Source organism: Megascapheus bottae, chromosome 4 (genome assembly GCF_031878675.1).
Source record: "Megascapheus bottae isolate mThoBot1 chromosome 4, mThoBot2.hap1, whole genome shotgun sequence".
NCBI lineage: Eukaryota > Metazoa > Chordata > Mammalia > Rodentia > Geomyidae > Megascapheus > Megascapheus bottae.
In genome coordinates, this window is record NC_143512.1 from 59,075,989 (window position 1) to 59,102,369 (window position 26,381).

A 26,381-nucleotide genomic window follows, 5' to 3' on the forward strand; every position below is an offset into this window, starting at 1 on the left:
AAAGTTTCATTTGAATAGGAATCATGTAACTTTGGATTTCTCTTACCTTAGCTTTTCTCAGTACTTACATAATACTACCCTAGTGTCACTTTTTCTTATTTCTAGAAAAATATAAAAATTATTCTTGTCTTCTATTTATCCACTTAATAAATTCTCAATTATAGTATTTACTCAGCAATTTTATCAATATTGTTTATTAAGAATGACATGATCCTATTCCTATAACAAAATCCTTGCATATAAAGGTTAAATGATTGTCCACTCTGGCCTCTAGACAACATGATACAAGGCACAGCCATATGAGAGAATTTGGGGTTTCCATCAATCTTTCTTTGCCCTGGGCTTCCTCCTGGTTCCTTTATGTAATAGCACCAAAACCACGTTCAAAAGCAACAGAAAAATCCAAGCCATGGTCATTAACTCTTTGGAAGGGATTCAGGCCATTATGATGGGTCCAGAAACCAGACTTGAGTATGGCAGTATGCTCTAGGAAACAGACCAAATAATCTAAGGTTGACTTTATTAAGAAAAGATAACAAGTGAAGATAGACATAACACAAGAAAGCAGGAGTTGCCACTGGACATTAGAACATCTGAATTGCCTTCCCAAAGCCCAGTTTGAAGCTCTTTCTCCTTCATTTGCTCTGCGACATGGCCATAACTGCGTGAGATCTCAACATCTGTTTTCTTGTTTCTAAAATAATGAATGTAAGGTTAAGTACAAACATACACATTATAATCTAAGTGTTTAATACAGTTAGTTTCCTTTCGTCATCTTATTTTCTTTTGTGGGGCCTGGTACTTGAATTCAGGTCTGAGCATTTTTCTTGAGCTTGTTTGTTTGGCACTAGTACTCTATCACTTGTACCAGAACACCATTTCTAGCCATTTTGGTTGTTAATTGTGGAACTCTCATGGCGTTTCCTGCCTAGGCTGGTGTCTAACTCCAATCCCTAGACCTCAGTTTCCTGAGTAGTATGAGTCATTCTTGCTCAGCCATTTTAAATTCTCATCCAGAAGATTAAAATATCCCTCCTTGGGTGTTGGAAGGGATGGGTGAGAAGTTTGAGAAGGGTGACACTGGTAAGATGCAGTGTGTTCATAAACTGCTTTGCTAAGTGGTAACTACATTGTAAACTATTCAAAAATAATAATAAATAATAATAATAAGATACATTGTATTCACAAATCAATACAAATAGGTAAATAAAGAAGTAAAATGAAGATAGAATAGAAAGACTGTGAATATAGAATAGAAACATCCGATAAAAGAATGATCTTAAGCTTTTAGTCAGTTGTAAGAAAAAATATAATATATAGTTACACATTATGTATAGATACAAATGTATAACACCACTCACATTTATATGCATATACATACATACACTTTTTATAGTATATAAATGTAGATAAATGTGCTGTGCTGTCAGGAGAAAACAAAACACATGGAGGAAAAATTTGAAATGTAGGGTTCTGTTAATTGCCAGGCACAAAAGAAACCATAAAAATCAACCCATTTTTTAACATCCTAATTGATTTAGAGGCAAAAATATCATATTTTTTTCATTTATTGTCATTTACAATTCATTTCAAGACTTTCTCTGAAATGTCTTGCAAAAGAGGTGGAGAAATTAGGCTCTCTGGAACAAACAACATCAACAGCTTCTTTGTTGGTGGCAGTGCCCGCCCCCTCTCTGTGGGACAGGAGTCATGAGATTGGCCTTGTAAGTGAAAGGTTAAAAGAGAAATGAATTTTAAGATGAAACTTCAAATGTATGAAGTTAATGGTGGCAAATATTTAGCCCTCTTTCAATCTGCTCATTTATTATTTTGTCTGTTGATCAGACACTAAATAATTTTCAATGCCAACACTGACTGTATTTGGAAATACATTTTTATTTCTTCTTGCTAAAATAGATGATACAACAATTCAGTTAAGGAGCACCAGAAAGATCATACTTAAACAACATTTATCTTTAAAACTTATGGTGAGGATTATGTGAGCTATTCCTGGAATATGTAATTTTGTATTATCTTTAGAAATTACAAAAGAAATAGTTAATATTACTCATAGCCTAGGGTGGGAGTCCAGCAATTAGAATATACAGTAATAATTAGTATAATACTGCTATTTTTAGTGATATATGTTTGGTGTTCTGAAAGCACAGAGAAGATTCTAGACCATGCTTGAAGATTTCTAAGAAGTTTCTTTCATCTATTTGTTTCTCTGCCTTGTACTGTTTCCTTCTGTGTTGAAAACTATAAGGAAAACTGGAGATTTTTTGATACTTTCTTTTGAGTCAGGAAAAGGAAAAAAAATTAAAACCCACACAAGTTTATTTCAAAAGAAATAAATACAATGGTGGAGTATATCAGCTATATTTTTTTTTCCATTTTTGAGTCACTTTTGCTTTTTGTGTGTCCTTTCATCTCTTGCCTCTGTCCTGGGCATATGAACAGATCTGCAACTCTGGGACTGAAGTTTGTCCAGGGGAGCCATTAACAAGAGAAGAGACAATGGGAGTTGTCATCTTGGTATGTGCCTACACTTGTCAATTAAAAGACAAGTTCTCTCTCTCTCTCTCTCTCTCTCTCTCTCTCTCTCTCTCTCTCTCTCTCTCTCTCTCTCTCTCTCTCTCTCTCCCTCCCTCCCTCCCTCCCTCCCCTCCCTCCCTCCCTCCCTCCCTCCCTCCCTCCCTCTCTCTCTCTCTCTCTCTCTCTCTCTCTCTCTCTCTCTCTCTCTCTCTCTCTCTCTCTCTCCCTCTCTCCTCTCTCTCTCTCTGAGTTCTACTTCTGTATTTCATTGCTTTAAGTTTCATAATTTTTTTCCCCATTTGGGAATGAGAGAAACAACAAAGCTACATACACAGAGGAGAAGGTTGCTTGTTTTATTTTTTTCCAAAGAATAGAATATGCAAACTTTGAGTGAATTGGAAAATGCTCTCATGAAATATAAATTAGCACTCTTAAATCAATAAGAAGGTAATCTAATAGTCCAATAATTCCAGAAATAGATCGAAATTGCAGTCAATGATACTATTAGATAATCATATTAATTCTATCTAAAATGTGTTTTTATATCTATGGAATATGCATTATGCTACATCAGAAAGGAAACGTAATGAAGCTCTCAGATCACTCACTTTAAGAAAAGGCACCCTAAACTAAAACTAGCCAAGAACAGAAAATATTGTTATGGATAAAATGTCTTAAGGGTCAAGCCTGGATGTAAGGGATGTAGAGCCTCTTACTTGAGGGCCTGGGGATTGGTGGGCTAGACACATTTGCTTTTTGGTATAAATATCCAAATGACTTTTGGCAGAAAAAATATGTTGCAATCTATTGCCAGTACAACTACATAAAAATTAACTATATACAGAAAAAGTATTGCTAATAACATTTAGAAAAAAAATAAAAATGGCTGTGGATTTTTTATTTATTTTTTTTTTTTGGATTTTTATTTTTTATGTATGTTACAGTACTGGAGATTGAATGCAGGACCTTATACAGAAGGAGTAGTGTTTGGATTGTTTTACATAGATGTATAAGTTAATATTTTAATTTGACATCAAATATGTTTTTAACATCAGCTCAAATTAGTAACTTTCATACATGGCTTCTTGTCATTTTTTTAGAGGAAATTCATTACCGTAAAATGCATAGTACATATTTTGACGTAAAATTTATTGAAAAGAAACCCATATTGATTGTTTGATAATTGTAGATAATAAAATGTAAAATAACCATAAGAAGGCCAATGTGAAATGCATTCATTCTTATTAATGATTACAAAAATAATTAAAATTTTAATAAGCCTTTTTTCTTCCTCATAAAGATTTTCAATATCCTATGTTTGTGCACATTTATGAAATAGGTAACTTGGTAGGTATATTGGCTGGTTGGTATGTTTATTGAAGGGCAAATTGATAGTTACTATCAATATGTCCTGAAAATTTGATTTAGTTATCTCCTTTCTCATGTTTCTCTCCAGATTAATTAGCTTAAGTACATGGGTATGAAAAGATATTAATTACATTTCTTACGATAGCAAAATAGGTAAACAATGCAAATGGCCATAGTAAAGGAGATGTTGAATTTTGTATTACTTAATGCTTTATAATTAAAACTAGCCTGGTAGAAGAGGAAGGGGGTGTGGCTCCATGACAGAGTGTATATCTAGCAAATCTGAGTCCTGAATATTACATCTAGTACCACACACAAGGAAGAATAACATGAATTTGCAAAACAATGTGTTTCATATAATTATATGTATAGCATGTATGTATAAACACCTATGCTCTGCTTTGACATTATTCTTTTTATTTATAAATTTTGAATTAAAATTACTCTTTCAAACCAAAATAGTTTGATACCATGCCATGTTATACATTATTCTATGTTCATTAAATAATCTAGGATGAGTTCCTAATTCTTTTTCTGTGGGATAATTGTCTTTTATTTACCTAAAAATCTTGTTTTTTTTTTTTTTTTTTGACAGTCCTGAGCTTAAGCTCAGGGCTTGAGCACTGTCCTTGGATTTTTCTCAAGGCTAGAGCTCTACCACTTGAGCCTCAGCACCACTTCCGGCTTTTTCTAAGTATGTGGTACCAAGGAATTGAACCCGGTTCTTCATGCATGCTAGGCAAGCACTCTACCACTAGGCCAAACTCCCGGCCCCTAAAAATCTTCTTAAGACGTCAAAATGCTAATATCTTTTTGCGTTACACTTGCATAAACAGACTATTTTTCAATAAAATTTACATGCATGAAATATATGTAACTATTTTGTAAAGAATATTTTGCATATATAAATAGCTCTTCATGTTAAAGATTATTATATTTTATGACTTAAAATTTTCCTTTTGAAGTAGATAAGAGAGTAACGGGTAAAGTAAATATGATTATTGTACATTACACACATATTTAAAAATACAATAATAATAATGTACAATGGAAAAATTTTCCTTTGATATTTTATATTTTGATATTTGATATCTTTATGTATTCTTATACATACCCAAAGACTGAACCAGTTTATATTTTTGTATGTGTACATATTGTATATATATATATGTAGTACATACAGATATATAGATATGTACACGCACACACACATATATATATATATATTTCTCCTTTATGATTTCTGGTTTTTTTTTGCTATCATGGCTTTGAAGTAGTTCATAACTTTTTGTTTATAAAGTTTATGTACATTTTTATCTATCCTGGCCGTAATATTTGCATTACCGTACTAAGTCATCCTAAATTCACTTTGGGAAACACCTAAGTAATGGAAGGTATATCATATTCTATCTTCTTGCATTCACAAACTTCTGCTTAGCCAGTCTAACACCATTTCCTGCTCAACAAATCATTCGTTGATTTAAAATGGCATCGTTAAGCTGTTGCCAATTGTTGAGTCCATACTGGTTTTATGCTACTTCAGTCTTCTTTGTTCAGTGCTACCTTATGTACTTCAAACTCTCACATTAATTTAAATTTTAAATTATAATTTACTGTCTTTGAAGAGAGTTTATGAAGCCCAATGAAAATTTTTCTCAGGCCTCAAGTTTGAAATTGAGGTCATATGCTCACTTGAGCCCTGCTCCTTAACCCTTTCTGCTTTAGTTTTGTTTCAGATAATCTCATGCTTTTCCCAACTGGCTTCAGTCCATGATCTTCCTACTTCTGACTCCTGAGTAGCAGGAATTACAGGCATGCTCACATCATTATACTTCCCTCAAATGAACCTTAAAAAAATCATTTTGTCATGATTGTTGTACAAGGAAAACTAACACAAAGCACTCAATTTCAGTTAAAAATTAAAATTCAATTTAGAATTACCATCCTTATAATATAGTCTTTCTGTTATGCATGAGGACTCTAATCTAACTTATTCAAATGTATCTGTTTTCTTGATGCTTTTTAGACTTAAGTTTATTATTATGTTGGTTTCACTTTTAGCTGTGATTGTCAAGGAATTATTATGACATCATTACAGTCACTGCTGATGCTTATGGAAATATTAGCAGGTATTCATAGCAAATAATAAAACTTTCCAAATTCTACTACTTGTGATGACAGCTATCTGGCTGTTTCGTTAGTGTTTGGGGTAGATGATATTATCAATTTAAAATATCAGGTATTACAAAAATGCTGGGTCTAAGTATCTTATTTTGATTTCAATAGCTCTAGTGTTTTAGAATTAGCCTTATGTTAGCAGTTGCTTTCTACATAATTAAATTTGCCTGTTCACAAGATACGTAGATAGGCTCTGAGGTTGGATTTTTTTCAGACTATTTTTCACTGTTCTCTATTATTGTTTTTTTAATGGAGATAGATCTAACTTTTCTTTACATATGAAATATGTGTTTTTAAAACATTCTTTTATCCTACTAGGAAAGCTGGACTTTTTAATCCTTTAAACCTCTAAGTTCCACTGGGAGTTTTTCAATAAGTTGTCAAATTTCAAGTCACCCATTTATCTTTTTTGTCTCATTTCACATATGCTTGCATCGGCTCCATGGAGATTTTATTTTAGATTCATATTAATCTTCTGCTGCTGTCTGCTATTTGATCTTAAGCAGAGTATTAAAGGAGACAGGGAACATTTTAGAAGATGTACAATTCTTGTATATACTGAATAGCAGTCACAGTCATTACCCTTATTGATGAGACATTCTCATAGAATAAATTCATAATTGATATTCCCTTCCAACTCCTTAGAAACCAGATTCCTTTAAAATGCAAGCTATTTTGACATGTAAATGTAATGAAAATGTCAACCATGGTGGTAGTTTAGTTTCTAGGATGATGTGGAAGGAACCATCCTTACTTAGTTCAGTAGCGTTTTGTCTAAGATAGTTTACTGAAGAAGAGACATAGAAATATGCTCATTGCCTATGATCTCTTCACCATTTCTTTGTTCCATCATGACTTACATTGTTTAATTACCCCAGTTTTCAGCAAGTTTCATCCTCCTTGGAAAGTTATTCGTGTAACTCTACATACTAAAAAGTCAGTAGTATGAAGGGAAAAGCTTGATTTTATATGGCTTACAACTTTTACTGAACAAATTGATACAATATGCTCAATTTTAGATTTAAAAATAATATACTTTTGAGTTTTCTAGTGCCCTTAAAATCCATACTTAGAACAACTAATGAATTATGATCCTTTGAAGACATTTCTTAGTTTTATTTTGCAATCCCAGTTTTCAGGATTGGTATGGCCACTGAAACAGTGAAATGGAATGAAATAACTGGTCGTGATTATGCTTAAGCGTGAAGAGCAAAATGAATTGGTTTGAAAGGAAGAAAGAAAACTCTTAGTCAGCATAACATTTTTACATGGTACAATTTTACATTATTATAAAATTGGAAAATTATGTTAAAATATGCAGTTTACACTCATGACTGAAAATAGAGGGTTTGAGGAAGTTTGCAGAGAGGAAAAATGTGGAGAAATCTCTTCCTATTTGGGATTTATTGAGGCAGAACTGTGCTTTAGGCAAGGTCTGTTGGCATTCATTCCTGTACCCTCTTCCTTTCCTGGTTTGGCACCTGGCATCCTCACCTGACCTCTTGAATTTCCAAAGTCCCTTTACCTTTAGAGATCAGAGCTCTATTTGATCCCAATTTCTTGCTCTTAATGATCTCCATCTCTACTTCATCTTGTGGCTTCTGGATGTCGATTAGTTGAGAAAAAATGGTGTCAAACTCAGGACATAACCCACTGCGAAAGGAAATGCAACTGCAGGCTATGGTATATAGTTAAGCGAGGTAGAAAGGGAAGCCTTAGTGTAGCAGACTTCTTGTTTCTGCTTCTCTCCGCCCTGTTCTCAGCCTCTGCGAATCCCCTCCTGAACACATCCATCTGGCTCTCTGGTGGCCTTTCCCTTTGCCTGTCTTTATCAGTATCTCTAGACTAGAATGATGGCCAACGTTTCAGGCTGCTGGCCTGAACATTCTCATCCTGAAGTCCGTGTCCCCTGCTCCTCAGAAAGCATAACAACAACGGACAGGAAACCAGAGGACTGGGAACTTGGGCCAGGCCAGGATTTCCCTGGACAGAGAGAGAGGCTCTGGAGTAAGGAGGCCATGCTTGCAACTGGAACCAGTAGATGTGTTGGGACACTGAGGAGACTTGGAAATCCTCAACCTCCTGAGCCGCCCTGCTTGTGTGCCTGCTGGCTTTGGCAGCACATTCTGCTTCTTTCAGCGAATCCTCAAGAGTTTGGGAGACACGGAGAGGAGGAAGAGGAAGCTGACACTGCTCTCCTCAGCAGCAGCAGCGGCCCTGTTGTAAGTTCCACTTGAGACGACTAGCTCCCCCCCCCCCCTCGAAATGACGGTCTCATTCCAACCAGAGCCCAAACCCCCTGGACGGCCTGGCACGTGTCATCCCGGGCTGACCAGCACACCTGCCGCTTACTTTGTCGGTGTTATCGATTATATAACTAATCTGGAAAAAGATAGGTCAGCTCAGGGCCAGGTCTTCTCTTCTTTATTCTATTCCCCCCCCTCCCTCTCTCTCAGTATTGGTAGGCCGATAGACCTGCTGACACCAGTGTTGGTGTGAGTGGCGATGGCAGGACAGGACACCCCTCCTCCGCTTAAGGAGCCTGCGTGAGAATAAGCAGGGATCCTGGAAGGAGGTCAGCTGCTGAGCCTTAATCTGAAAAGCCCCGGGGAGCGGCTGATTACCCCGGGGTCACCGGGATGGAGTGGGTGTCACCCAGCCTCTCTCTCCCCAGCAGGCGCAGGGCGCGCGTCTCCTCGGTGTCCTCACGCGCGCCCACGCGCGCACGCGGGCACGCAGAGCTGTCCCTAACACACGTACATTTCCCACTGTCGAGCTTTCTTACGTTCAAGTGCTTCTCGTGTGTATGTTCAGCGTGGACACTGAGCCCGCGCCCCTTTGCGCCATCGGCGACAGTCAAACAGGCGTCCACGCGATGTCTCCGCGAGTTTTAGGGTGTCTGGTGCTTTTGGATGGATATGCGCCCCGTTAAGCTCAGGCTCATTACTCAATCTCCCTCCCCTCCTCTGTCTCTCTCTCTCTCTCTTCCCTCCCCCCTTGCCCTCCCCCATTTCTGCACACACACACACACACACACACACACACACACACACACACACACACACACACACACGCCCCCGAGCGAGTGTCTCACCACACGTACAAATCAGCGTGTCCAAGGGCCCCGGGGGTTCAATGTCAGTCTGGGCAGAAGCGGAGCGCGTGCGGCGCGCGGGCGGGGACGCGGCGTCTCCGGCCGGCAGAGGGCAGCCGCGGGGCGGCGCTGGCGGCGCGGGCTGCGCGGTGCTGCGCTGAGCCTCGCCTCGCCTCTCCGCCTCGCCTCGCCTCTCCGCCTCGCCCCGCTCCGGCTGCCTCAGCTTCCGCCTCGGCGCCAGGCGCGGCGGAGCTCGGAGCGCAGCCTCTCAGGGCAGCGGCGGCGGCGGCGGCGGCGGGAGGCAGACGCGCGGTCCAGCAGCGGCGCGGGAAGGGAAGCCACAAGCGGCAGCAGCCGCCGCCGCCGCCGCCTCCTCCTCCTCCTCCGCCCGCTGCCGGGGCCGCCGCGACGGGCACCGGAGCTCGTGCGCAGCCGACTCGGGCCCCCGTCCCCTGGGCTCCGTGTGGTCTCCGGCGCCGGGCGGCCGGCGAGTCTGGAGCCCGCGCCGTCGCCGCCGGCCGCGTCTTGCGGGCATGGAAGGAGGCGGCAAACCCAATTCGTCGTCCAACAGCCGGGACGATGGGCACAGCGTCTTCCCCGCCAAGGCGCCTGCGACGGGCGCGGGGCCGGCGGCGGCGGCGGCCGAGAAGCAGCGCCGGGGGACCCCGCCTGGGGTCGGCAGCGGTGGCGGCGGCGGCGCGGGCGCCAAGGAGCACGGCAACTCCGTGTGTTTCAAGGTGGACGGCGGCGCGGGCGCCGAGGAGCCGGCGGGGAGCCTCGAGGACGCCGAGGGACCCCGGCGGCAGTACGGCTTCATGCAGCGGCAGTTCACCTCCATGCTGCAGCCCGGTGTCAACAAATTCTCCCTCCGCATGTTCGGCAGCCAGAAGGCGGTGGAGAAGGAGCAGGAAAGGGTTAAAACTGCAGGCTTCTGGATTATCCACCCCTACAGCGACTTCAGGTGAGAGGGCTCCCCGGCGCCCGGCGCCCCGCCCGAGCCGCGCCCTCGAGCCCCGGGTGGCGCCCGGCGGTGGGCTCGGCGCGCCCCGCCTGGGGAACCTGGCCGCCCGGGGTCGCGGAGCGCTGGCCACTCTTGGGCAACTACTTTCCACCCTGTTTCCCCGGAGAGCTCCCGGGGGGAGGGGAGTGAGCGGCGGGGGGGCTCTGCTTGGCTTAAGAAGTTTGTTGGGGAGGGGGGCGGTCAGGGGAAACAGGAAGGCCACGGCGACCCCCAGCCCCATCCCCTCCGAGGGGCGGGAAGGAGGCCGAGTTGTTCCCTGGAAACTTTTCCGTGGAGTGTCAGGCTCCCTTCCATGAGGGGGTCGGAGGCGGGGGAGACGCTTCAGGGGTTCAGGAGGAAATGGGTTAAGTGGAGGGACTCATGGCGACTCCCCGTCCCCGCCCCCGGGGCGGTGGGGCAGGGGAGCGCCCATGGGTGGTTCCTTGGCTTTATGGGGCACCTGGTCTACTGGCTGTGCCTTCCTCTCCCACAGCGGCTGGCAGGTGGAAGAGGGGTGTCGCGGCGCCGGGGTGCTGTCTGGCTCGTGGTTGGCATGGAGCCTGCGCTGCCAGGCTGGGCGAGAGAGCCAGCCAGGAAGCCCCGAGTTCCTGAAACAGACACGGGGGAGAGGGTGGGGGCGTATCCAGGGCCCCCAGTTCCTGACCTTGACTACAACTCTCTCCAAAACAGAAGGAAACCCACTTTCCCACGTTTAATCAAGGCCGAAGGAGCAGTGTTTTCTCAAGGGTTGCAGAATGGAGAATTCAGAGGCGTCCTGATCTTTTTATGTGTAGCCCTTCAACCCGGTTATCAGCGTTTGGAGACATTGGCCAATGAAGGTCGCAGAGCAGATCCTCTTAGTAGTGCAGGCTCACAGTGCTGCTGTGTGGGCTCAGACGAGTCACTCTCGGGTGACTGTGTTGGTGTGCTCATTTATTTATTTATTTACTTATTTTATATGGAACAGAGCTTGTTCCCAAAACATCCAGGCTTGGCTTCAGGGGTGAATGTGCATGCTAAGCACACTCACAGACTCCTTTACAGCTGCCAACAAATACAGCAATGGACAGCAGATTTACTCTGAGTTGTGTTTCCAAACTAAGAGCAATTTTCCTGGCTGCTGGCCTTGGGGGGAACTGTCCAGTGTTCTGAATGTTATTACCTCTTTTAAACTCGTCCCTTTGGCCTTTTCTCAGATTATTTGTCAATCAGTGGCTCCTGATGTGTGTGTGCATAGATGGATATTGGGAAGAATGTCATATGAAGACACCTCTTTGCAAAATACGCACAACAAAGTCTAACGGACGACTTAATGAAAGTTAATGCCATTTATTGTCCCATAGATGGCTGAGTCTGATCAGAAGAGCGTTCATGTTAGAGGAACCTACTAAAAAAATCAAGCATGTTTCCTTCACTAGGAAGATACTTAGGCAAACTTACAACTGGCCTGTGTCTAAGGCAAATTCGATTGTTAAGCTCTTTAAAAATTTAAAGGTTGGAATCAAGTGTAGAATACCAAGCTTTATTCAGTCCCTCATGAGATATGTTGCAACTCATATTATGCATTTTTTTATTTTTATTTTTAAGAAAGATAAACAATTGCATAAAAGCCTTCAGTCTGTTACCCAAATGAGACTGATATTTACAGAAATATATGGCATTCAAGAGTAACATAAATAAAGTGCTAAACATAACCTAATTTCACTCTCATATAAATGATTACCCTCAGTCCTTTCATTTCTGGAGCCACTTGAAAAGATGGCCTATATCTAATAATTAACTTTTTTCCACACAATGGATAAAAATACAGGAACATCAACTAAACCAACTAAAAAAGTTATCATGTATTTATTTGCATTCAGAAGATATTTCTATCTTTACATTTCATTAATGTTTATGTGATCTCTGTTTCGACAAAATATTTTTCCCAGGCATATAAGATGCCAGGATAATGTAGAATAAAACAAAGCAAAACTTAGACAAAATTCTTAGCAGTACGCTTTTTTCCCCCTTATAGGTGAGACAGGGTGTCTGTGTAATTTTAAACAAATAGAAGAATTGTATATAGTGATGAGCAGCTCATCTTATTCCTTTCTAGAAGATACTGTAAGGGAGATACTTTGCTACTGATTCTAAAATGCCAAATTTAAGTTGGTCAAGTCATTTAGCAACTGAGAAAATGATCTGAAGGCATAGCAGGGGTGAATGCACTGACTCTTCCACACTTTTATGAGTCTTTCTGTGACCAGGAAAGTTTATTCTGCACTGGGGCTTATGGTGACATAAACGTTGTGGTTAATGTTCCAGTTTCTTTTTTCAAGATATTTCCAGAGCTGGTTCCTTTCTCCTTCCTTCTAGGGGCAAGGCTAGGCTTCTACTAAGAGTCCTAACATGCTAGCTAGGGCTTCTTTCACCAGCCAGAGAGAAAGAGTGCTATTCTGTGTCTGGCAGGTAGTTTTCTCCTAACTCTAGTGTAAGTAGGGCAGAAGCACTGCATTTCCTTTTTTTCTTAGGAGAAGATGATGTTAGAAACCTTCAGGGATTTACGAACAGTCCAGTAATATTGCTATTATGTGGAATAACTGGGTGGGAAGGAGAGAAGTTAGTGAAAAGAATGTTTATGTTTTTAAAATTATATGCCATTTTCCAGACCAAGGGAAATATGAATAGAACTTTAAAAACATTAGAGAAATCTATGTTTAGTGAAGGCCCAGCCTCAGGCTTATTGGGTATCATGTGAATACCACACATTTAATTTCAAGGTTAACTAAGAGTATTTTGAGGTTACTATTAGTGATTATATATTAATTAGTTAATATATATCATTCTTGATGTTGACTGTTTTAGGATTTTGATGCTATTTTGTTGTGTCATGTTTACACAAGGGCTCTTAAAGTATTAGGCTCCTATTTTCTAGAGATGCTAGATGACATCTTGCCCTTATGGGGGCCTGGGCTTTGTGTCTTGATTGTTTTATTTCCTTTAGCTGGTTTCCTCATTTGTGGGACTCTGTGAAAAGCTCACTGTGCCACAAGTACTGAAGGACTCTGGAGACTAGTGATGGGATTCACTTCCTGAAGGTATTGCTATTCCTGCCTTTCTTCTCTGCCTGGGAGTACATCCAACTGCACTGAGTCTGAGGTCACTCCTTGGCTCACTGGGGAAAGGAGGATTTACATATAATATACGGCTTGTCATAGAGAGATCATTTGTTTCCAGGAGCCTCTCACAAGAAAACAGTTCAACCTTCTGGGGTTTACAGTCTAATTAGCCTATTGTTATATTGTCTTTCGGATGAATGTTGTATTCTTCCAGCATGCATCTTTTGTGGTCCACATTAACACAGCCAAAGTAAACCATAAGGATTAGTTTTCTTTTCTATGTTAAATGAATCTTTTTATATCTTAACATTTAATTAAGATTTTTCTTATTGGTACTGGCAAATGGTAAACCCAATTAAAGTGAACTGTTTGAAAGATTTGAAAGTATAGTCAGTACCATTTCTTGCTATACATAATTTACAAAATAGAAATTTATCCAATGATTCACTGTTTAATTGCTTTTTGACTGCCAGCTTTTTGTCTTGAGTCAATTTCCCATTAAACTTACTTTTGAAGAGTTGATCCTGTGTCATCACAGTTTCAATTGTTTAGATTTATGGACGTACAGCTATACATTTATTGATTAATAATGAAAGAAATTTAGGTAGTGGATAACTATATTACTAGATTTATATTGACTCAGCCACATTGAATTAATATGATCTTCTTGATCAACGAAACCACAGAGTGTAACCAGCAATAAACCCATTTAGACAGTATCTGTAATTCTAACATTATTTCATCCAGTGAACCTCAGTCCCAAAGTGCACATGCAAACAACAAAACACATTTCCAGGTGACCGACTAAACAAGATAGTTCTGTGATTTTTTTTTTTTTTGCTAGTCTTGGTGCTTGAACTCAGGGCCTGGGCACTGTCCTTGAGCTTTCTCGTGGCTAGTATTCTACCACTTGAGCCACAGCACCACTTCCTGCTTTTTCTGTGTATGTGGTACAGAGAAATGGAACTCAGGACTTTGTGCATGCTAGGCAAGTATTTTATCCCTGGGCCACACTCCCAGCCCAAGTTCAGTAATTTTTGATTTTCACAGATAACTTGTTTTTTCATTGATTAGAAATAGATATTTAGGATGAAGATACTTCATATACTTAGGATGACTTTCAAATATAGTGTCTTGTAAGTACAGTCAGAAGATCATTAGCACTATATGAATAGTACTGAATATTTTCAGGGTCTATGCAAATGTTCATTTTGACATTGTGAGTGAAGAAAGGCAAACTGAATTCTGCTAACATCATATATTTTAAAGAGAGTAGTAAGGAAAAGGAAAATCTCCATGCAAAGGAAAAACAATATTTGTACTGATTCTAACTTTCTTCTGAAAATACTTTCCTTATAAAGGCATTTTGATGCATAACATACCATTAGTTTTCCAGAAAAAAAAGCACAACTTTTTGGTACATCCTGGATTTTTTTGTTGAGTTTTTGCAAAATAGATATTTAAATTTTATTCTCACTTTATTGGTCTCTGTCCCCGTCTCTTTCTCTGACTGTGTGTGTGTGTGTGTGTGTGTGTGTGTGTGTGTAGATGCTGTAAATGTCAAATAGAAACTATAGATATAAAATAATAGATTATGGGTATATAAAGATAAATATGCAAGATTCTTATTAAGTTAAGCTTTAATCAGGTAACTTTTGCCAATTTTAGCTGACAAAACTGATTTCTTGACTCTTTGAGGTATTATTCAGTTTTCTCATTGTAATTGAACATCCGCTAAAAAAGCAAAGGAGTGAAATTGCACATAATTTGAATTTAGAGTTTGATTTTTTTTTTTTGGGTTTTGTTCTGAGGCTTGAATTCAGAATCAAGGAACTTTCCTTGATTTTTTTTCTATTTGTTTGCTTACTCAAGGGCATCACTCTGCCATATAAGCCACAATTCTATTTCATACATTTTGGTAGATAATTGGAGGTAAGAGTTTCATGGACTTTCTTGCTTCTTTTCTCAGCCTCTTGACTAGTCTGGGATTACAGGTGTAGGCTATCTTATTTGTGTAAGTCTGAGTTTATCTTCAAGACCTTATCTATAAGTATAAAGAACTAGGAAGACTAGTGATGCACATACATGTAGTTAGCACCTAAATTATGACATTAATTGGTTAATGTTTTATTTTTTATTAATATTAGAATTGGTCAGTTTAAAAAGTGTTCCAATATATTATTAGTAGTGTGGCAGTCATCTTTATGCATTAGAATTTTTTTTATGATATTCTGATTAAATTCATGGAATGGGCATTCAGAGATCTTATACCTATTGATTTTATAATTAATACTGACAGTACTTAAGGAATTTTTTAAAATGACAAGAATGACAGTTCTCAATGGTTGACATTTATATTAATATAATACACAGGCCGACTGGATAGGAAATCTAAATTATTTTCCTTTTCTATCATCATAGAGTGACAAATGTGATTTTAAAATTAAAACCTAATAATATTATGTTTCTCAAAACACTTAAATGGTTGCCCATTACTTTCAGAACATCTTTGACAAAATTTCTATGAGCTACAATCTATATAAACTTAACATATTTTGTTGCTCCTCCGCCACATTCCCTCCAACACTATATTATTCTTACTCTGGTAAGACATGAAAACAACCTAGGTTTCTCAGGACACAGTTTTTATTTTTTAATTTTTTGCCAGTCCTGGAGCTTGAACTCAGGGCCTGAGCACTGTCTTGGGATTTCTCAAAGCTGGAGCTCTATCACTTGAGCCACAGCACCACTTCCGGCTTTTTCTAAGTATATGGTACCAAGGAATCGAACCTGGGTCTTTGTGCATGACATTGCCTGAAGTTCTCTTTTCATCATTCCATATAATAACTAATGTCTGTCTGTCTGTCTGTCTGTCTGTCTGTCTGTCTGTCTGTCTGTCTGTCTGTCTCTCTCTCTCTCTCTCTCCCTCTCCCTCCCTCTCTCTCCCTCTCTCTCTCTCTCTCCCTCTCTCTCTCTCTCTCCCTCTCCCTCTCCCTCCCTCCCGCCCCTCCTCTCTCTCTCTTCCTTCTCTTTCCTTTTTTTTTTTTTTTTTTTTTTGGTCTGCTATCCCTGAGTTTTTCAGCTCAAGGCTATCACTCTACCATTTGAGCTACAGTGCCACTCACATAGGTGGTTTCTGTTTACCAATTATATTTTGGTCTAATCGTTATGATCCCATTCATTTCACTCTCTATCCAGGCATCATTGGGATCTAGTTATCACTTTGCTTTCTATCTAGGCCTCCAGTTATATTCAAACCTTGCTACACATCAGTCTTATTTCATATTCTATTTCAGTAAAAATGCACATAGTAAGATTTTTTTCAGCCAAACTTTCTTAGATACATTTTAATGTTCTTTGAGATATAATTCAGCATGTTCTAAAATTCATCCATTTGAATGCAAAATTCAATGTTTTCTTTATAAGCACATCATTGCATAACCATCACCATAATCAATTTTAGAACATTTTATCACTCTGAATTTAATACTGACCAAAATGTCCGTTAGCTCCAACCAACTACTCTTCTACTTTTGTCCTTGTGATTTTGTTTTAAAAATTATTTTAGACATTTAATTTTGGTGGAATTATTATAGTTTGGTATTTTGATACTGGCATCTTTCCCTACTTCTGCTTTTTTTCAAGGTTCATCTGTATTACACCATGTATAAATACCTTATTCTTTTTTTGGTGAATACTGTTGCTACAATGGAATGCAATGAATTACCATAATTGAATTAGCCATCCATCACTGATACACACATGGTTTGTTTGTCTCTACATCTTAGCCCTATAAATACTGCTGATGTGAATGTTCTTGTACAAGGCTTTGTGAAGAGACAGAGTTTCACTTCTCTTAGAATTGATGCTACTAGGTAAAGATAACAACTTTAAAAAATATTTAGTCTAACTGGGAGTGTGGCCTAGTGGTAGAATGTATACATGAAGTCCTCGATTTGATTACTTGGTGCAACATACACAGACAAAGCAGGAAGTAGTATTGTGGTTCAAATGGTAAGAGGGCTAGCCTTGAAAGCTCAAGGACAGTATTCAGGCCCTGAGTTCAAGCCGCAGGACTTTAGTGAGCTAGGTGCTGATAATTACATGCCTGCAATCCTATCTACTCCAGGCTAAAGTGTGAGAGTCACAGTTCAATACTAGCCTGCGTAGAAAAGTCTTTAGGGCTCTTATCCAATTAATCGACAATTAACCTTCTCTAGAAGAAGTGTGAATCAAGTTTAGAGTGCCTGCCCTAAGTGAAAAGAATAATAGGCCAGAGGTCCCAATTTCAAATCCCAGTACCAGTACACAGACACACACACACACACACACAAATATTTATTGCATGACTACACAAAAAGTTTTCAATAAGAGCCTATACACATTTAATTTTAGAGTTAATTAAGCAACAGAAATCAGTGAAATATTTTTCAACCCCTGTAGCAATACCTGACAACTTCTTCTAGCTGCCACCTGCAATTATGTGCCAAAGAAATTACATTTCCCTGCCAAATATATAAACAAAAAGGCAAAAGTACAGAAAAGTTTAGTAGCATGAACACAGTGACATAGATACTAATAACTGGGACAGGAATTCATTTCTTTTGAATTTTAATTCTGTTGCTTCAGTAAGAAACAAGACAGCTAGTATAAATAATTCTCCAAACTTGTATGGGATAATATTTATTTATCCTTCATTATTGTGATCATTTAAAAGTAATACTGGAAAAAATTCACTCAGACACATGGGTGAGTAGCTGAAAAAGGTGTTGGCAAATAATAAGACATCCTAAACATTTTGGGAAATAGAAAGAAAGATGGTAGATAAAATCATCTAATGTCTACAGACTTTTTCATTCACTGAATGTAAGAACAATTTGGTATATGTAAGTAATACTTAAGAAATTGTAGAAAAGCCAAGCTGACAAATCAAATGAGGGTTTCTCCTGAGCGTGGAACTCTTTAGTGCTGATGGTAAAATGCTTAGAGCTAGGTTAGTTCTCGCTGGGTGGAAAGTACGGAGGCATTCTAATGCCTTTCAATAAAAAGAATTTTGTTTACTAGCTAATCACTCTGCCAAAGACCTTATACATATTATATAGAAGCAGTAATTATTTTTTATATTACATTGTTTAATATGAGCTGAAAGTATTCTATTGCCAGATTTGTGATTTGTGATAACTCTTCATCATGAAAGAAAAAGACTAAATAAGACAGCAAAATAGAACCCAAAGGACAGAGAAAGGTATTTGGATGTGGACAAAAATGAAACATTACAAAAAGTTCTTGTGTTTTATATTCATAGAACAATAAGAATAGTATGTTATGAAAAGAATAGTAAGATCTCTTAAAGGGAATAAGCTAGCAGACTGTAGTCTAGGGAGCTTTCCTGAATGAGAATACTTTAAGGTCTTGTGGCTCCCTCCTGGAATCCTAACTACACTGGAGGCTCAGATTGGTTGACTTAAGGTTTGAGGCCAGGATAGGTGAATAAGTTTATCACACTCCCATTCAGGAATGAGAATTTGACATGTTTCTCCTTGCTTCTTATCCTAGCTATGATACTGTGCCCAGGCAGGAAGCAAGACTCTATCTTAAAAATAACCATTGCAAAACAAGACTGGAGTTATGTCTTAGTGGAGAAAGTGTGCAGATAATGAAACTCATTAAAAAGTCGGGAAGGGGATAAGAAAGAGTAACAGCAGATGGAATGACGAAGAATCCTAGTTGCATAATTAATTTATGCTAATAGAGAAAAGATTTTTTATTTAAAGAATTTATTAACATTGATTTATACATCATATTTCAAAGGATGTGTTTAACAAACAAGAATTCAAGAGGGAACAGATTTTTAAAGAACATGTAAGTAATATAATACAGGATTCATTTATAAGGTTATAATCTATTTTAGAGGAGAGTATTCTAGACTGGGAGCAAAACCAGAAACTGGTCGTAACTGAACAAGAGATCTAAAGGTTAAAAGGAAGGAGATGGTAATCAGTGTGTTTCTTTACTTAGCAGTATTGTCTGATCCAAATGCCTTAAGCAAAGATTTTAGCCCTATCATTCTTAGTATGCAGAATAAATTGTAGATTGGCTAGTTTAAGGAAACTAAAATTTCACCCTCTAGAGATCACAGATAATGTTTCAAGTTAGTAAGTATATATTTCTTTCGGAAATATGAGTTAAAGGCTAAAAGAAATCTGGGCTCATGGTTGCCATTATAAGTTATGTGGTAGGCTAAGATTGTAAAAAAAGTATGTCTTTTTGACTATGCTGGGTAAAAAAGTATGAAAGACTTCATCTCAATGGAGAGAATCTGAGTATGGTTGCAAGTTTCTATCATCCATCCATCAATGATGAAAAGTGTAAAATAGGGAGACCACAGTTCAGATGTGTGCTCAGACAAGAAATGAGACCTCTACTTCAAAAAAGAACAAGCAGGGTCGGGAGTGTGGTCTAGTGGTACAGTGCTTGCCTAGCATGCATGAATCCCTGGGTTTGATTCCTTGGTAATATAAAACAGAAAAAAGCCAAAAGTGGTGGCAGAATGCTGGCCTTGAGAAAGTCCAATGACAGTGCCCAGACCCTGAGTTCAAGCCCCAGGACTGGCAAAGAAAAATGGGGCTAGAAGCATGGTTGAGTTCCTGTTTATAAGTAGGAGGGTCTGAGTTCTAACCTTAGTACTGCCATAAATACATAAGAAAAAAAGCTAGTGTAGTTACACTAGTGGATATGTGCCAGTATAATATATTCTTATGATCATTTAATACTATGTTGCTTTAATATATTTTAAGGAAGATGTACTTTTTCTATCAAGTAGATTTATGAGAATCCTGGGTCTATCATCTTAGTACCTGGGATTCAGTTTCTTTAGTTATAAACTGAGGAAAGTAAGCCACATGACTCATGGTGTTGTTGGGATCATATTTATTTTCTATTAGTTCTATATACATCGTATATTTATAATATTGTATGTCATGCTCAAATTTATGCTTTGCATTTTGTATGACTTCATTTATTATCATGATGAAGATAAAACACAAAGTATGTGACTTATTAGAGTTAAGAAAATATTCACTAAGTATGTATTATAAAACTCTTCAGAATTTTTTAAATGCACATATAAAGTAAGAGTCATTTAGTGTGTGCTACTGTTTTCTTTCTATTATGCAGAAGTCTAGAACTCAGGATCCCTGAGAGAAGGGATGTTTTATGTGTGCTTTATGAAATAGGTCGGTACCTGAGACAATTGGGAAATTTTTAATGTAGTCTCTTTAGAAACATTTGCAGATGAAACACTTTGGTTTTCTTAGTTGGTATAGAAGGTGACGGCATAAAACTTGCATTCTAAGGAAAATTCTAATAGGCTTGAGTTACATGTGATCTTTCTGTTAATTGTTATTACCATCAGAAAATGGAATAGTTAGAGCATTCGGGATCTCATTGTAAATCACTTAAATGTTATATATGAGCCAAAGAACATGAATCATATGTACTAAATTCTTTCCTTTTCCTTTTTATTGTCAAATTCAGTTGCCTAAAAGGTTATATAAATATATAATTTAAGAATTGAAATATATTGTAAATTTGCAGAATGGCTATTAAAGTCCTTCTTATTCCATTTTTTTAGAACAGATATCCCTTATCACCCCTGCAGAATATTTTAGCTTTATTATGTTTTTAACAAAAGAATATCTTTTTGAAAAGTATATTCCTTTAGTTGTTTCAGAGATACAACCAGAGGTTAAAATATAAAAGTTAAATGAATAGTATATATAGAAAAAAACAAGCATTCTTCTTTTTATGAGGTCATTCATTGCTTCTAAATATTTTTATTAAATAATTTATTAACATTGATTTTTACATCATATTTCAAATGACGTGTTTAACAAACAAGCATTCAAGAAGGGAATCTCTATATACAATCACTGGCACTTAGATTTTAGAACAATTAAAATTAGGCTGAGGGTATGTATGTCATAGATACATATTAATCTATGTAAAAAACATGTCTATAGAGCCATAAATTTTTATGTCTATGTAGTTGTGTTTATATTTTCAGTTCCATGTCCATAGCATTGGGTATGCAAATATTGAGTCCTTGCTCTTGTACTGTTTGGACCTAATAGCCACATATTAAGGATACCATGTGCCTTTTGTTCCTTTGGTCTTGACTTGTCTCACTCAACATGATTTGCTCTAGATTCATCCATTTCCCTGCAAATGTCATTATTTTATCTTGTCTGTTGGCTAAGTAGAATTCCATTGTATATATATGTATATATGTATTTATATATATCCCATTTTCTGTATCTATTCACCTGCAGTAGGGCATCTGGATTGTTTCCATTGCCTGGCTATTGTGAATAGAACAGAGATGAACATAGCTGAACAGGTGTCCTTATTATACCTTCGGTTAAGATGTTCAGGATAGATGCCCAGGAGTGGTATGGCAGGATCGTAGAGAAGGTCAATTTTCAGTTCTTTAAAAAATCTCCACACTGCTTTCCAGAGTGGCTGAACTAGTTTATAATCCCACCAGCAGTGCAGTAGGGTTCCTTTTTCTCCACAACCCCACCAGCATCTATCATTGTCTGAGTTCAAAATCTTGGCCATTCTTGTTGGGGTAAGGTGGTATATTAGGGTTGTTTTTATGCTTCAAAATATTTAAAAAATTCTTGTTCTTAGCAATACATTTTGTAATTCTGTTAAGGATGAAAATAAATTGGAAGACAACTGGAGGAAGATACATTTTTGCTATATAATTAATCTTCCAATTGACTACTATTATTGCTTTTAGTTACTTATCATTGTTATGTTTTTTATATTAGTGTCTATTACAGTTCCAAATTCATAGACTACTTCAAAAATTAAAATTGTGGGCCCTTTTACAAAATGTATAATTACTCACAATATTTATCTATAGCTTTACAAAGTTTGTTGTTCCTCTATTACATATATTTTGAATACTATATTAAGGTTCTTGAACTTGAAAGAAGATATAAGTATACAATATTGCTTGAATTGCAATTTTAGGACTTGAGCTGAATCTAGAATATCTTGCCATGAGAATTCTTTTCACCAAAGTTATCTGGATTTGAAATTTTGAGAGTAAAACCTGGTTAGTTGATATCTACTTGTGTAGAGAAGAGGCTGATCTCTGTCTGTCTGTCTGTCTGTCGGTCGGTCGGTCTGTCATCTGTCTTTCTGTCTATATTTCTTTTTTGTGATTTCTTTTTTTAAAATATTTTTTATTGTGATTAATAGAAGGGTTACATTATATTCACCAGATAGAAGGTGCATAACTTCACAAACATTGATACCCTTTCTCATGACATGGTCCAAATTTCCCTCCCACCCTCCCCCCGCTTATGTTGATTTCCCTCCTTCCCTGTCCAATTTCAAATAACCAATTAAGCACATATAAAATATATCAGATAACAAGGTGAAATATTGTAACAATATGAGATAACCAAGGGATGGCCAAAGAGATGAGAGATAACATAGTACATTAAGGACAACAATCACTCATTATATGGCTTTTGTCTCTATATTCTGGAGGTCCTTTCATTTAGCGTCATACTATATGGCCTTATGTATCTAGGTTTTGTTCTATTGTAATTCTTTGCTAGGAGAGTCCAAGGTTTCTACTGATTATGACAAATGAGGGAGACTATTCTATCTTTCTATCTTTGCATATTATTTTTATCTGCCTTAAGAGTGGAATAAACCAACTGATAACTGTGTTGGATTCAGCCACAAAGTTCAATGATATGACTGCTTATAAGATAAATATGTTACAATGTATATGGAATTTTCTTATACAATAAGTACAGTGTAATTCCTTAGAAAGGAAAAATCAAAATTCAACAAAGTAAACACCAGGAGAAGGGTGCTTAATGGGGTGGGGTGTGTCAAAGGAAAATGGGTAGAAAAGTGAATGAAGAGGGCAAGGTGTGGAGAAAATGCAGTCAACGATTCAATTTACACCCTTCAAAACTGGATAAAAGGAAGGCAACGGGACGGTTGGGAGAGATGGGTGAGAATATTGAAAGTGTGATATTAAGATGCACTGTATTCATGAGTGCTTCATTCAGTTAATGGTAGCTCCTTCGTACAACTACTTAAAGGTAATAAAGTTAAAAAATAGTGCCACTGATTACAAGGACCAAAATTTTAAATATAATGTAGATCCAAATTTGGAATTAAAAAAAATCAATGATCATAAAATAGACAAGTAATTTTTTATTATCTTACAGAAAAATTAAAACTACAATCTAGACTTACAAATGGTCAACAATAACTGATTTTTTAAAAATTTTTTTGGCTGGTCCTGTGGCTTGAATGCAGGGCATGGGCCCTGTTCCTGAGTCTCATTGTGCTCAAAGCTACCTCTTTACCATGTGAGCACCACGTGCTTTTTTTCTGAGCAATTTATAGAGATAAGAATTTTATGCATTTTCCTGTCTGGGCTGTCTTTGAACCCCAACCTCAACCCTTAGATCTCAGTATCCTGAGTAGCTACTTTAAGTATGAGCCACTCTGCCCAGATAAAAATCTTAATTCCTAGTAAATATTTATGCATTAATAAATTATTTGATAACATGTCTGCAGGGAATGTTGTACTTTGCCATTCCAAAGACAGTGCAAATGGTTACATTTCTAGTGGTCATTTTTAATATTACTCATGAAAACCTTATTGAAATTAAAGGTATATATATAATCTGGTAAATTGTCCTAAAGAAAAATACAACACATTTATGAACACATGGAAATAAAGTGGTCTTATGGAATTCTTATAATTGCATGGAATTGTAAACAAGCGAAGTAAAATTTCAACTCTATGTTAAGCTTCATAATTTGGTACTTCTGATTCATATTATGTTCATTCTTTATTCTTCACTTTTGTATTCTACTAACAAGATGATTTTCAACCCACAAAATATTTTGAGTGAGTACAGCCAAATGTCCTCTTTGCAAAAACCTGCATCCAAAAGAGAAATGGAAACCATTTAAAATCATATGTGTAGATGCTTTCTTTAATTCAATTTTCTATGATCATCTTTATATAGATTCTTTTAAAACTTGGGTATATATTTATTGATGATAGTTTGATCTTTTAGTTCATTCAGGCTATTAAAATACCATTAATACATGACTAATAAACAACTTTTCACAGGTTTTGAAACTGGGAAGGCCAAGACCAAGTTGCCAACATACTTATTTAGTCTAGCCCTACTTCCTCAGAGATGACGGTATTTTCATTGTAACTTTAGAAAGTAGAAGGGTTAGGGAACTCTTGGGATCTATTTTGTGAGGACACTAAATCCATTTGAGAGAGTTTTGTCCTCATTACCTAACCACCTTCTGAATCCTCTACCTCCAATAACTGTCATATTAGGAGTTAGTATTTCAACATAGGAAATATGGGGAGTCAGAACCATTCAATACATTGCTCTTCTTTCGGATTTGTATAAATTATTTAAAGGCCATTGCCTTTAAAATTCAAAGTAAGGTTGAAAATGTAGCCATGAAAGCAATGACATTTAGAGAGAATGTTATTTTCCAGCTAGTATCATATTTTTTTCTCCTGCTTCACCAAATTATGTAGTTTGATATACATTTAAAGCCTTATTATACAGAGTGGGGTATAGTGGAATATTACTACATCATTCCTGATTTAATTTAATTAATTATAGTTGTTAATATATTAATTAATATGTGAATTTAACTCCAGAGAAACTAGGGGTTGAATTCTTTACTTTTTTATTGTGTTAACCAAACCAAAAGAAAAAGAAACTAAAAACATATCCTGAAAAGCATCATTAAATTTGTCTCTTGTGAAGTTAATAGAAAGGACACTATAAAAATTGAAGAAAATAAAAATGAACGTGATATAATTTTCTAAAGCAAAGAGAAATTTTTGAGAGGCTTGAATCTGAAAAGATAGTGGTACTAGAAGAAGCTTAGATTTCATGTATTAAAAAATAGAAGCAACAGATAGCAAAACTGAAAATACAAACAAAACTGTGCAATAAGCAATGAACATATTTTACAGTGAAGTTGTTCCCCAAAAGTTAAAAGATAAATAAATGAAAGAAGATCCTTCAACAACCTGCCACACTTGTATAGTTGATCTGCTGTGTAGAAGGATGAAGCAGTGGTGAGAAAAGGCATCTGAAAGACTTGAGAAAAGGAAGGTCTCCCATATGCAAACTGATACTGGTTGGAACTGGAACTGGAACTAGGAAAGAATTAGCACAAGAGGTCAATATTAATCTGAAGAAGAGACATGACTATTCTTAGTTCTAGGACAAGAAATGTATATTAAAGTACTGGAACAATTTGCCATGCCAGACTTTATGGAAGCTATCAAGGGTAGCTAAGGTAAAAAAGAATAGCAATAAGAATCAGAAGTCCTCTTGAAGAAGCCAAGGATAGCTTTCAAAAAAGAATGAGAAGTTTGATGAAATCAAACCAACTGGATATTTAAACTTGAGTTCACATGGGTATAAAAGTGATTATAGGCTACATACCTATTTCTTACTTGAAACACATGTAAAACAAAAGAAATGAATGAAGGGTTTATATAGCACTTAATGTTCAATGTCAAACAATGTATGATAAATCAAAGAGAAAACAGGTAATTGTGTGTGTGAGTGTGTGTGTGCAGACAGCATAATAAAACCAACCGAATTGCTATTCTGAAAAACAGGAAGGAGGGAAAAGTATAATGGAACACCATGACAGAAATAAGATTGTTCAAAATGTGCTGTGTGAATGTACAGAAATATCACAATGAACTCTTTTCATATTACAAAAATGTACTGATTAAAATGTAATTAGAAATAGCAGATCTAAGCTGGGCATGGTGGCTCACACCTGTAATCCTAGCTACTCAGGAGGCTGAGATCTGAGGATCATGATTCAAAGCCGTGCAGGCACTAATGTCCATGAGACTCTTATCTCTAACCACCAGAAAACCAAAAGTGTCTCTGTGACTCGAGTAGGGCAGTAGCCCCAGGACACACACTCTGTGTCTCTCTCTCTCTCTCTCTCTCTCTCTCTCTCTCTCTCTCTCTCTCTCTCTCTCTCTCTCTCT

The 26,381-nt window shown here is 37.6% G+C and overlaps 1 protein-coding gene across 1 annotated transcript in view; it reads left to right on the forward strand.

Moving 5' to 3' along the window:
• Positions 1 to 9,664: 9,664 nt before the first annotated feature.
• Positions 9,665 to 26,381, forward strand: part of Hcn1 (hyperpolarization activated cyclic nucleotide gated potassium channel 1) — a 275,653-nt gene continuing 258,936 nt past the window's right edge. The window contains exon 1 of the mRNA XM_090331963.1: positions 9,665 to 10,136. Coding sequence (XP_090188089.1) covers positions 9,709 to 10,136 — 428 coding nt within the window. The 5' untranslated portion in view covers positions 9,665 to 9,708. The remainder of the gene's footprint in view (positions 10,137 to 26,381) is intronic.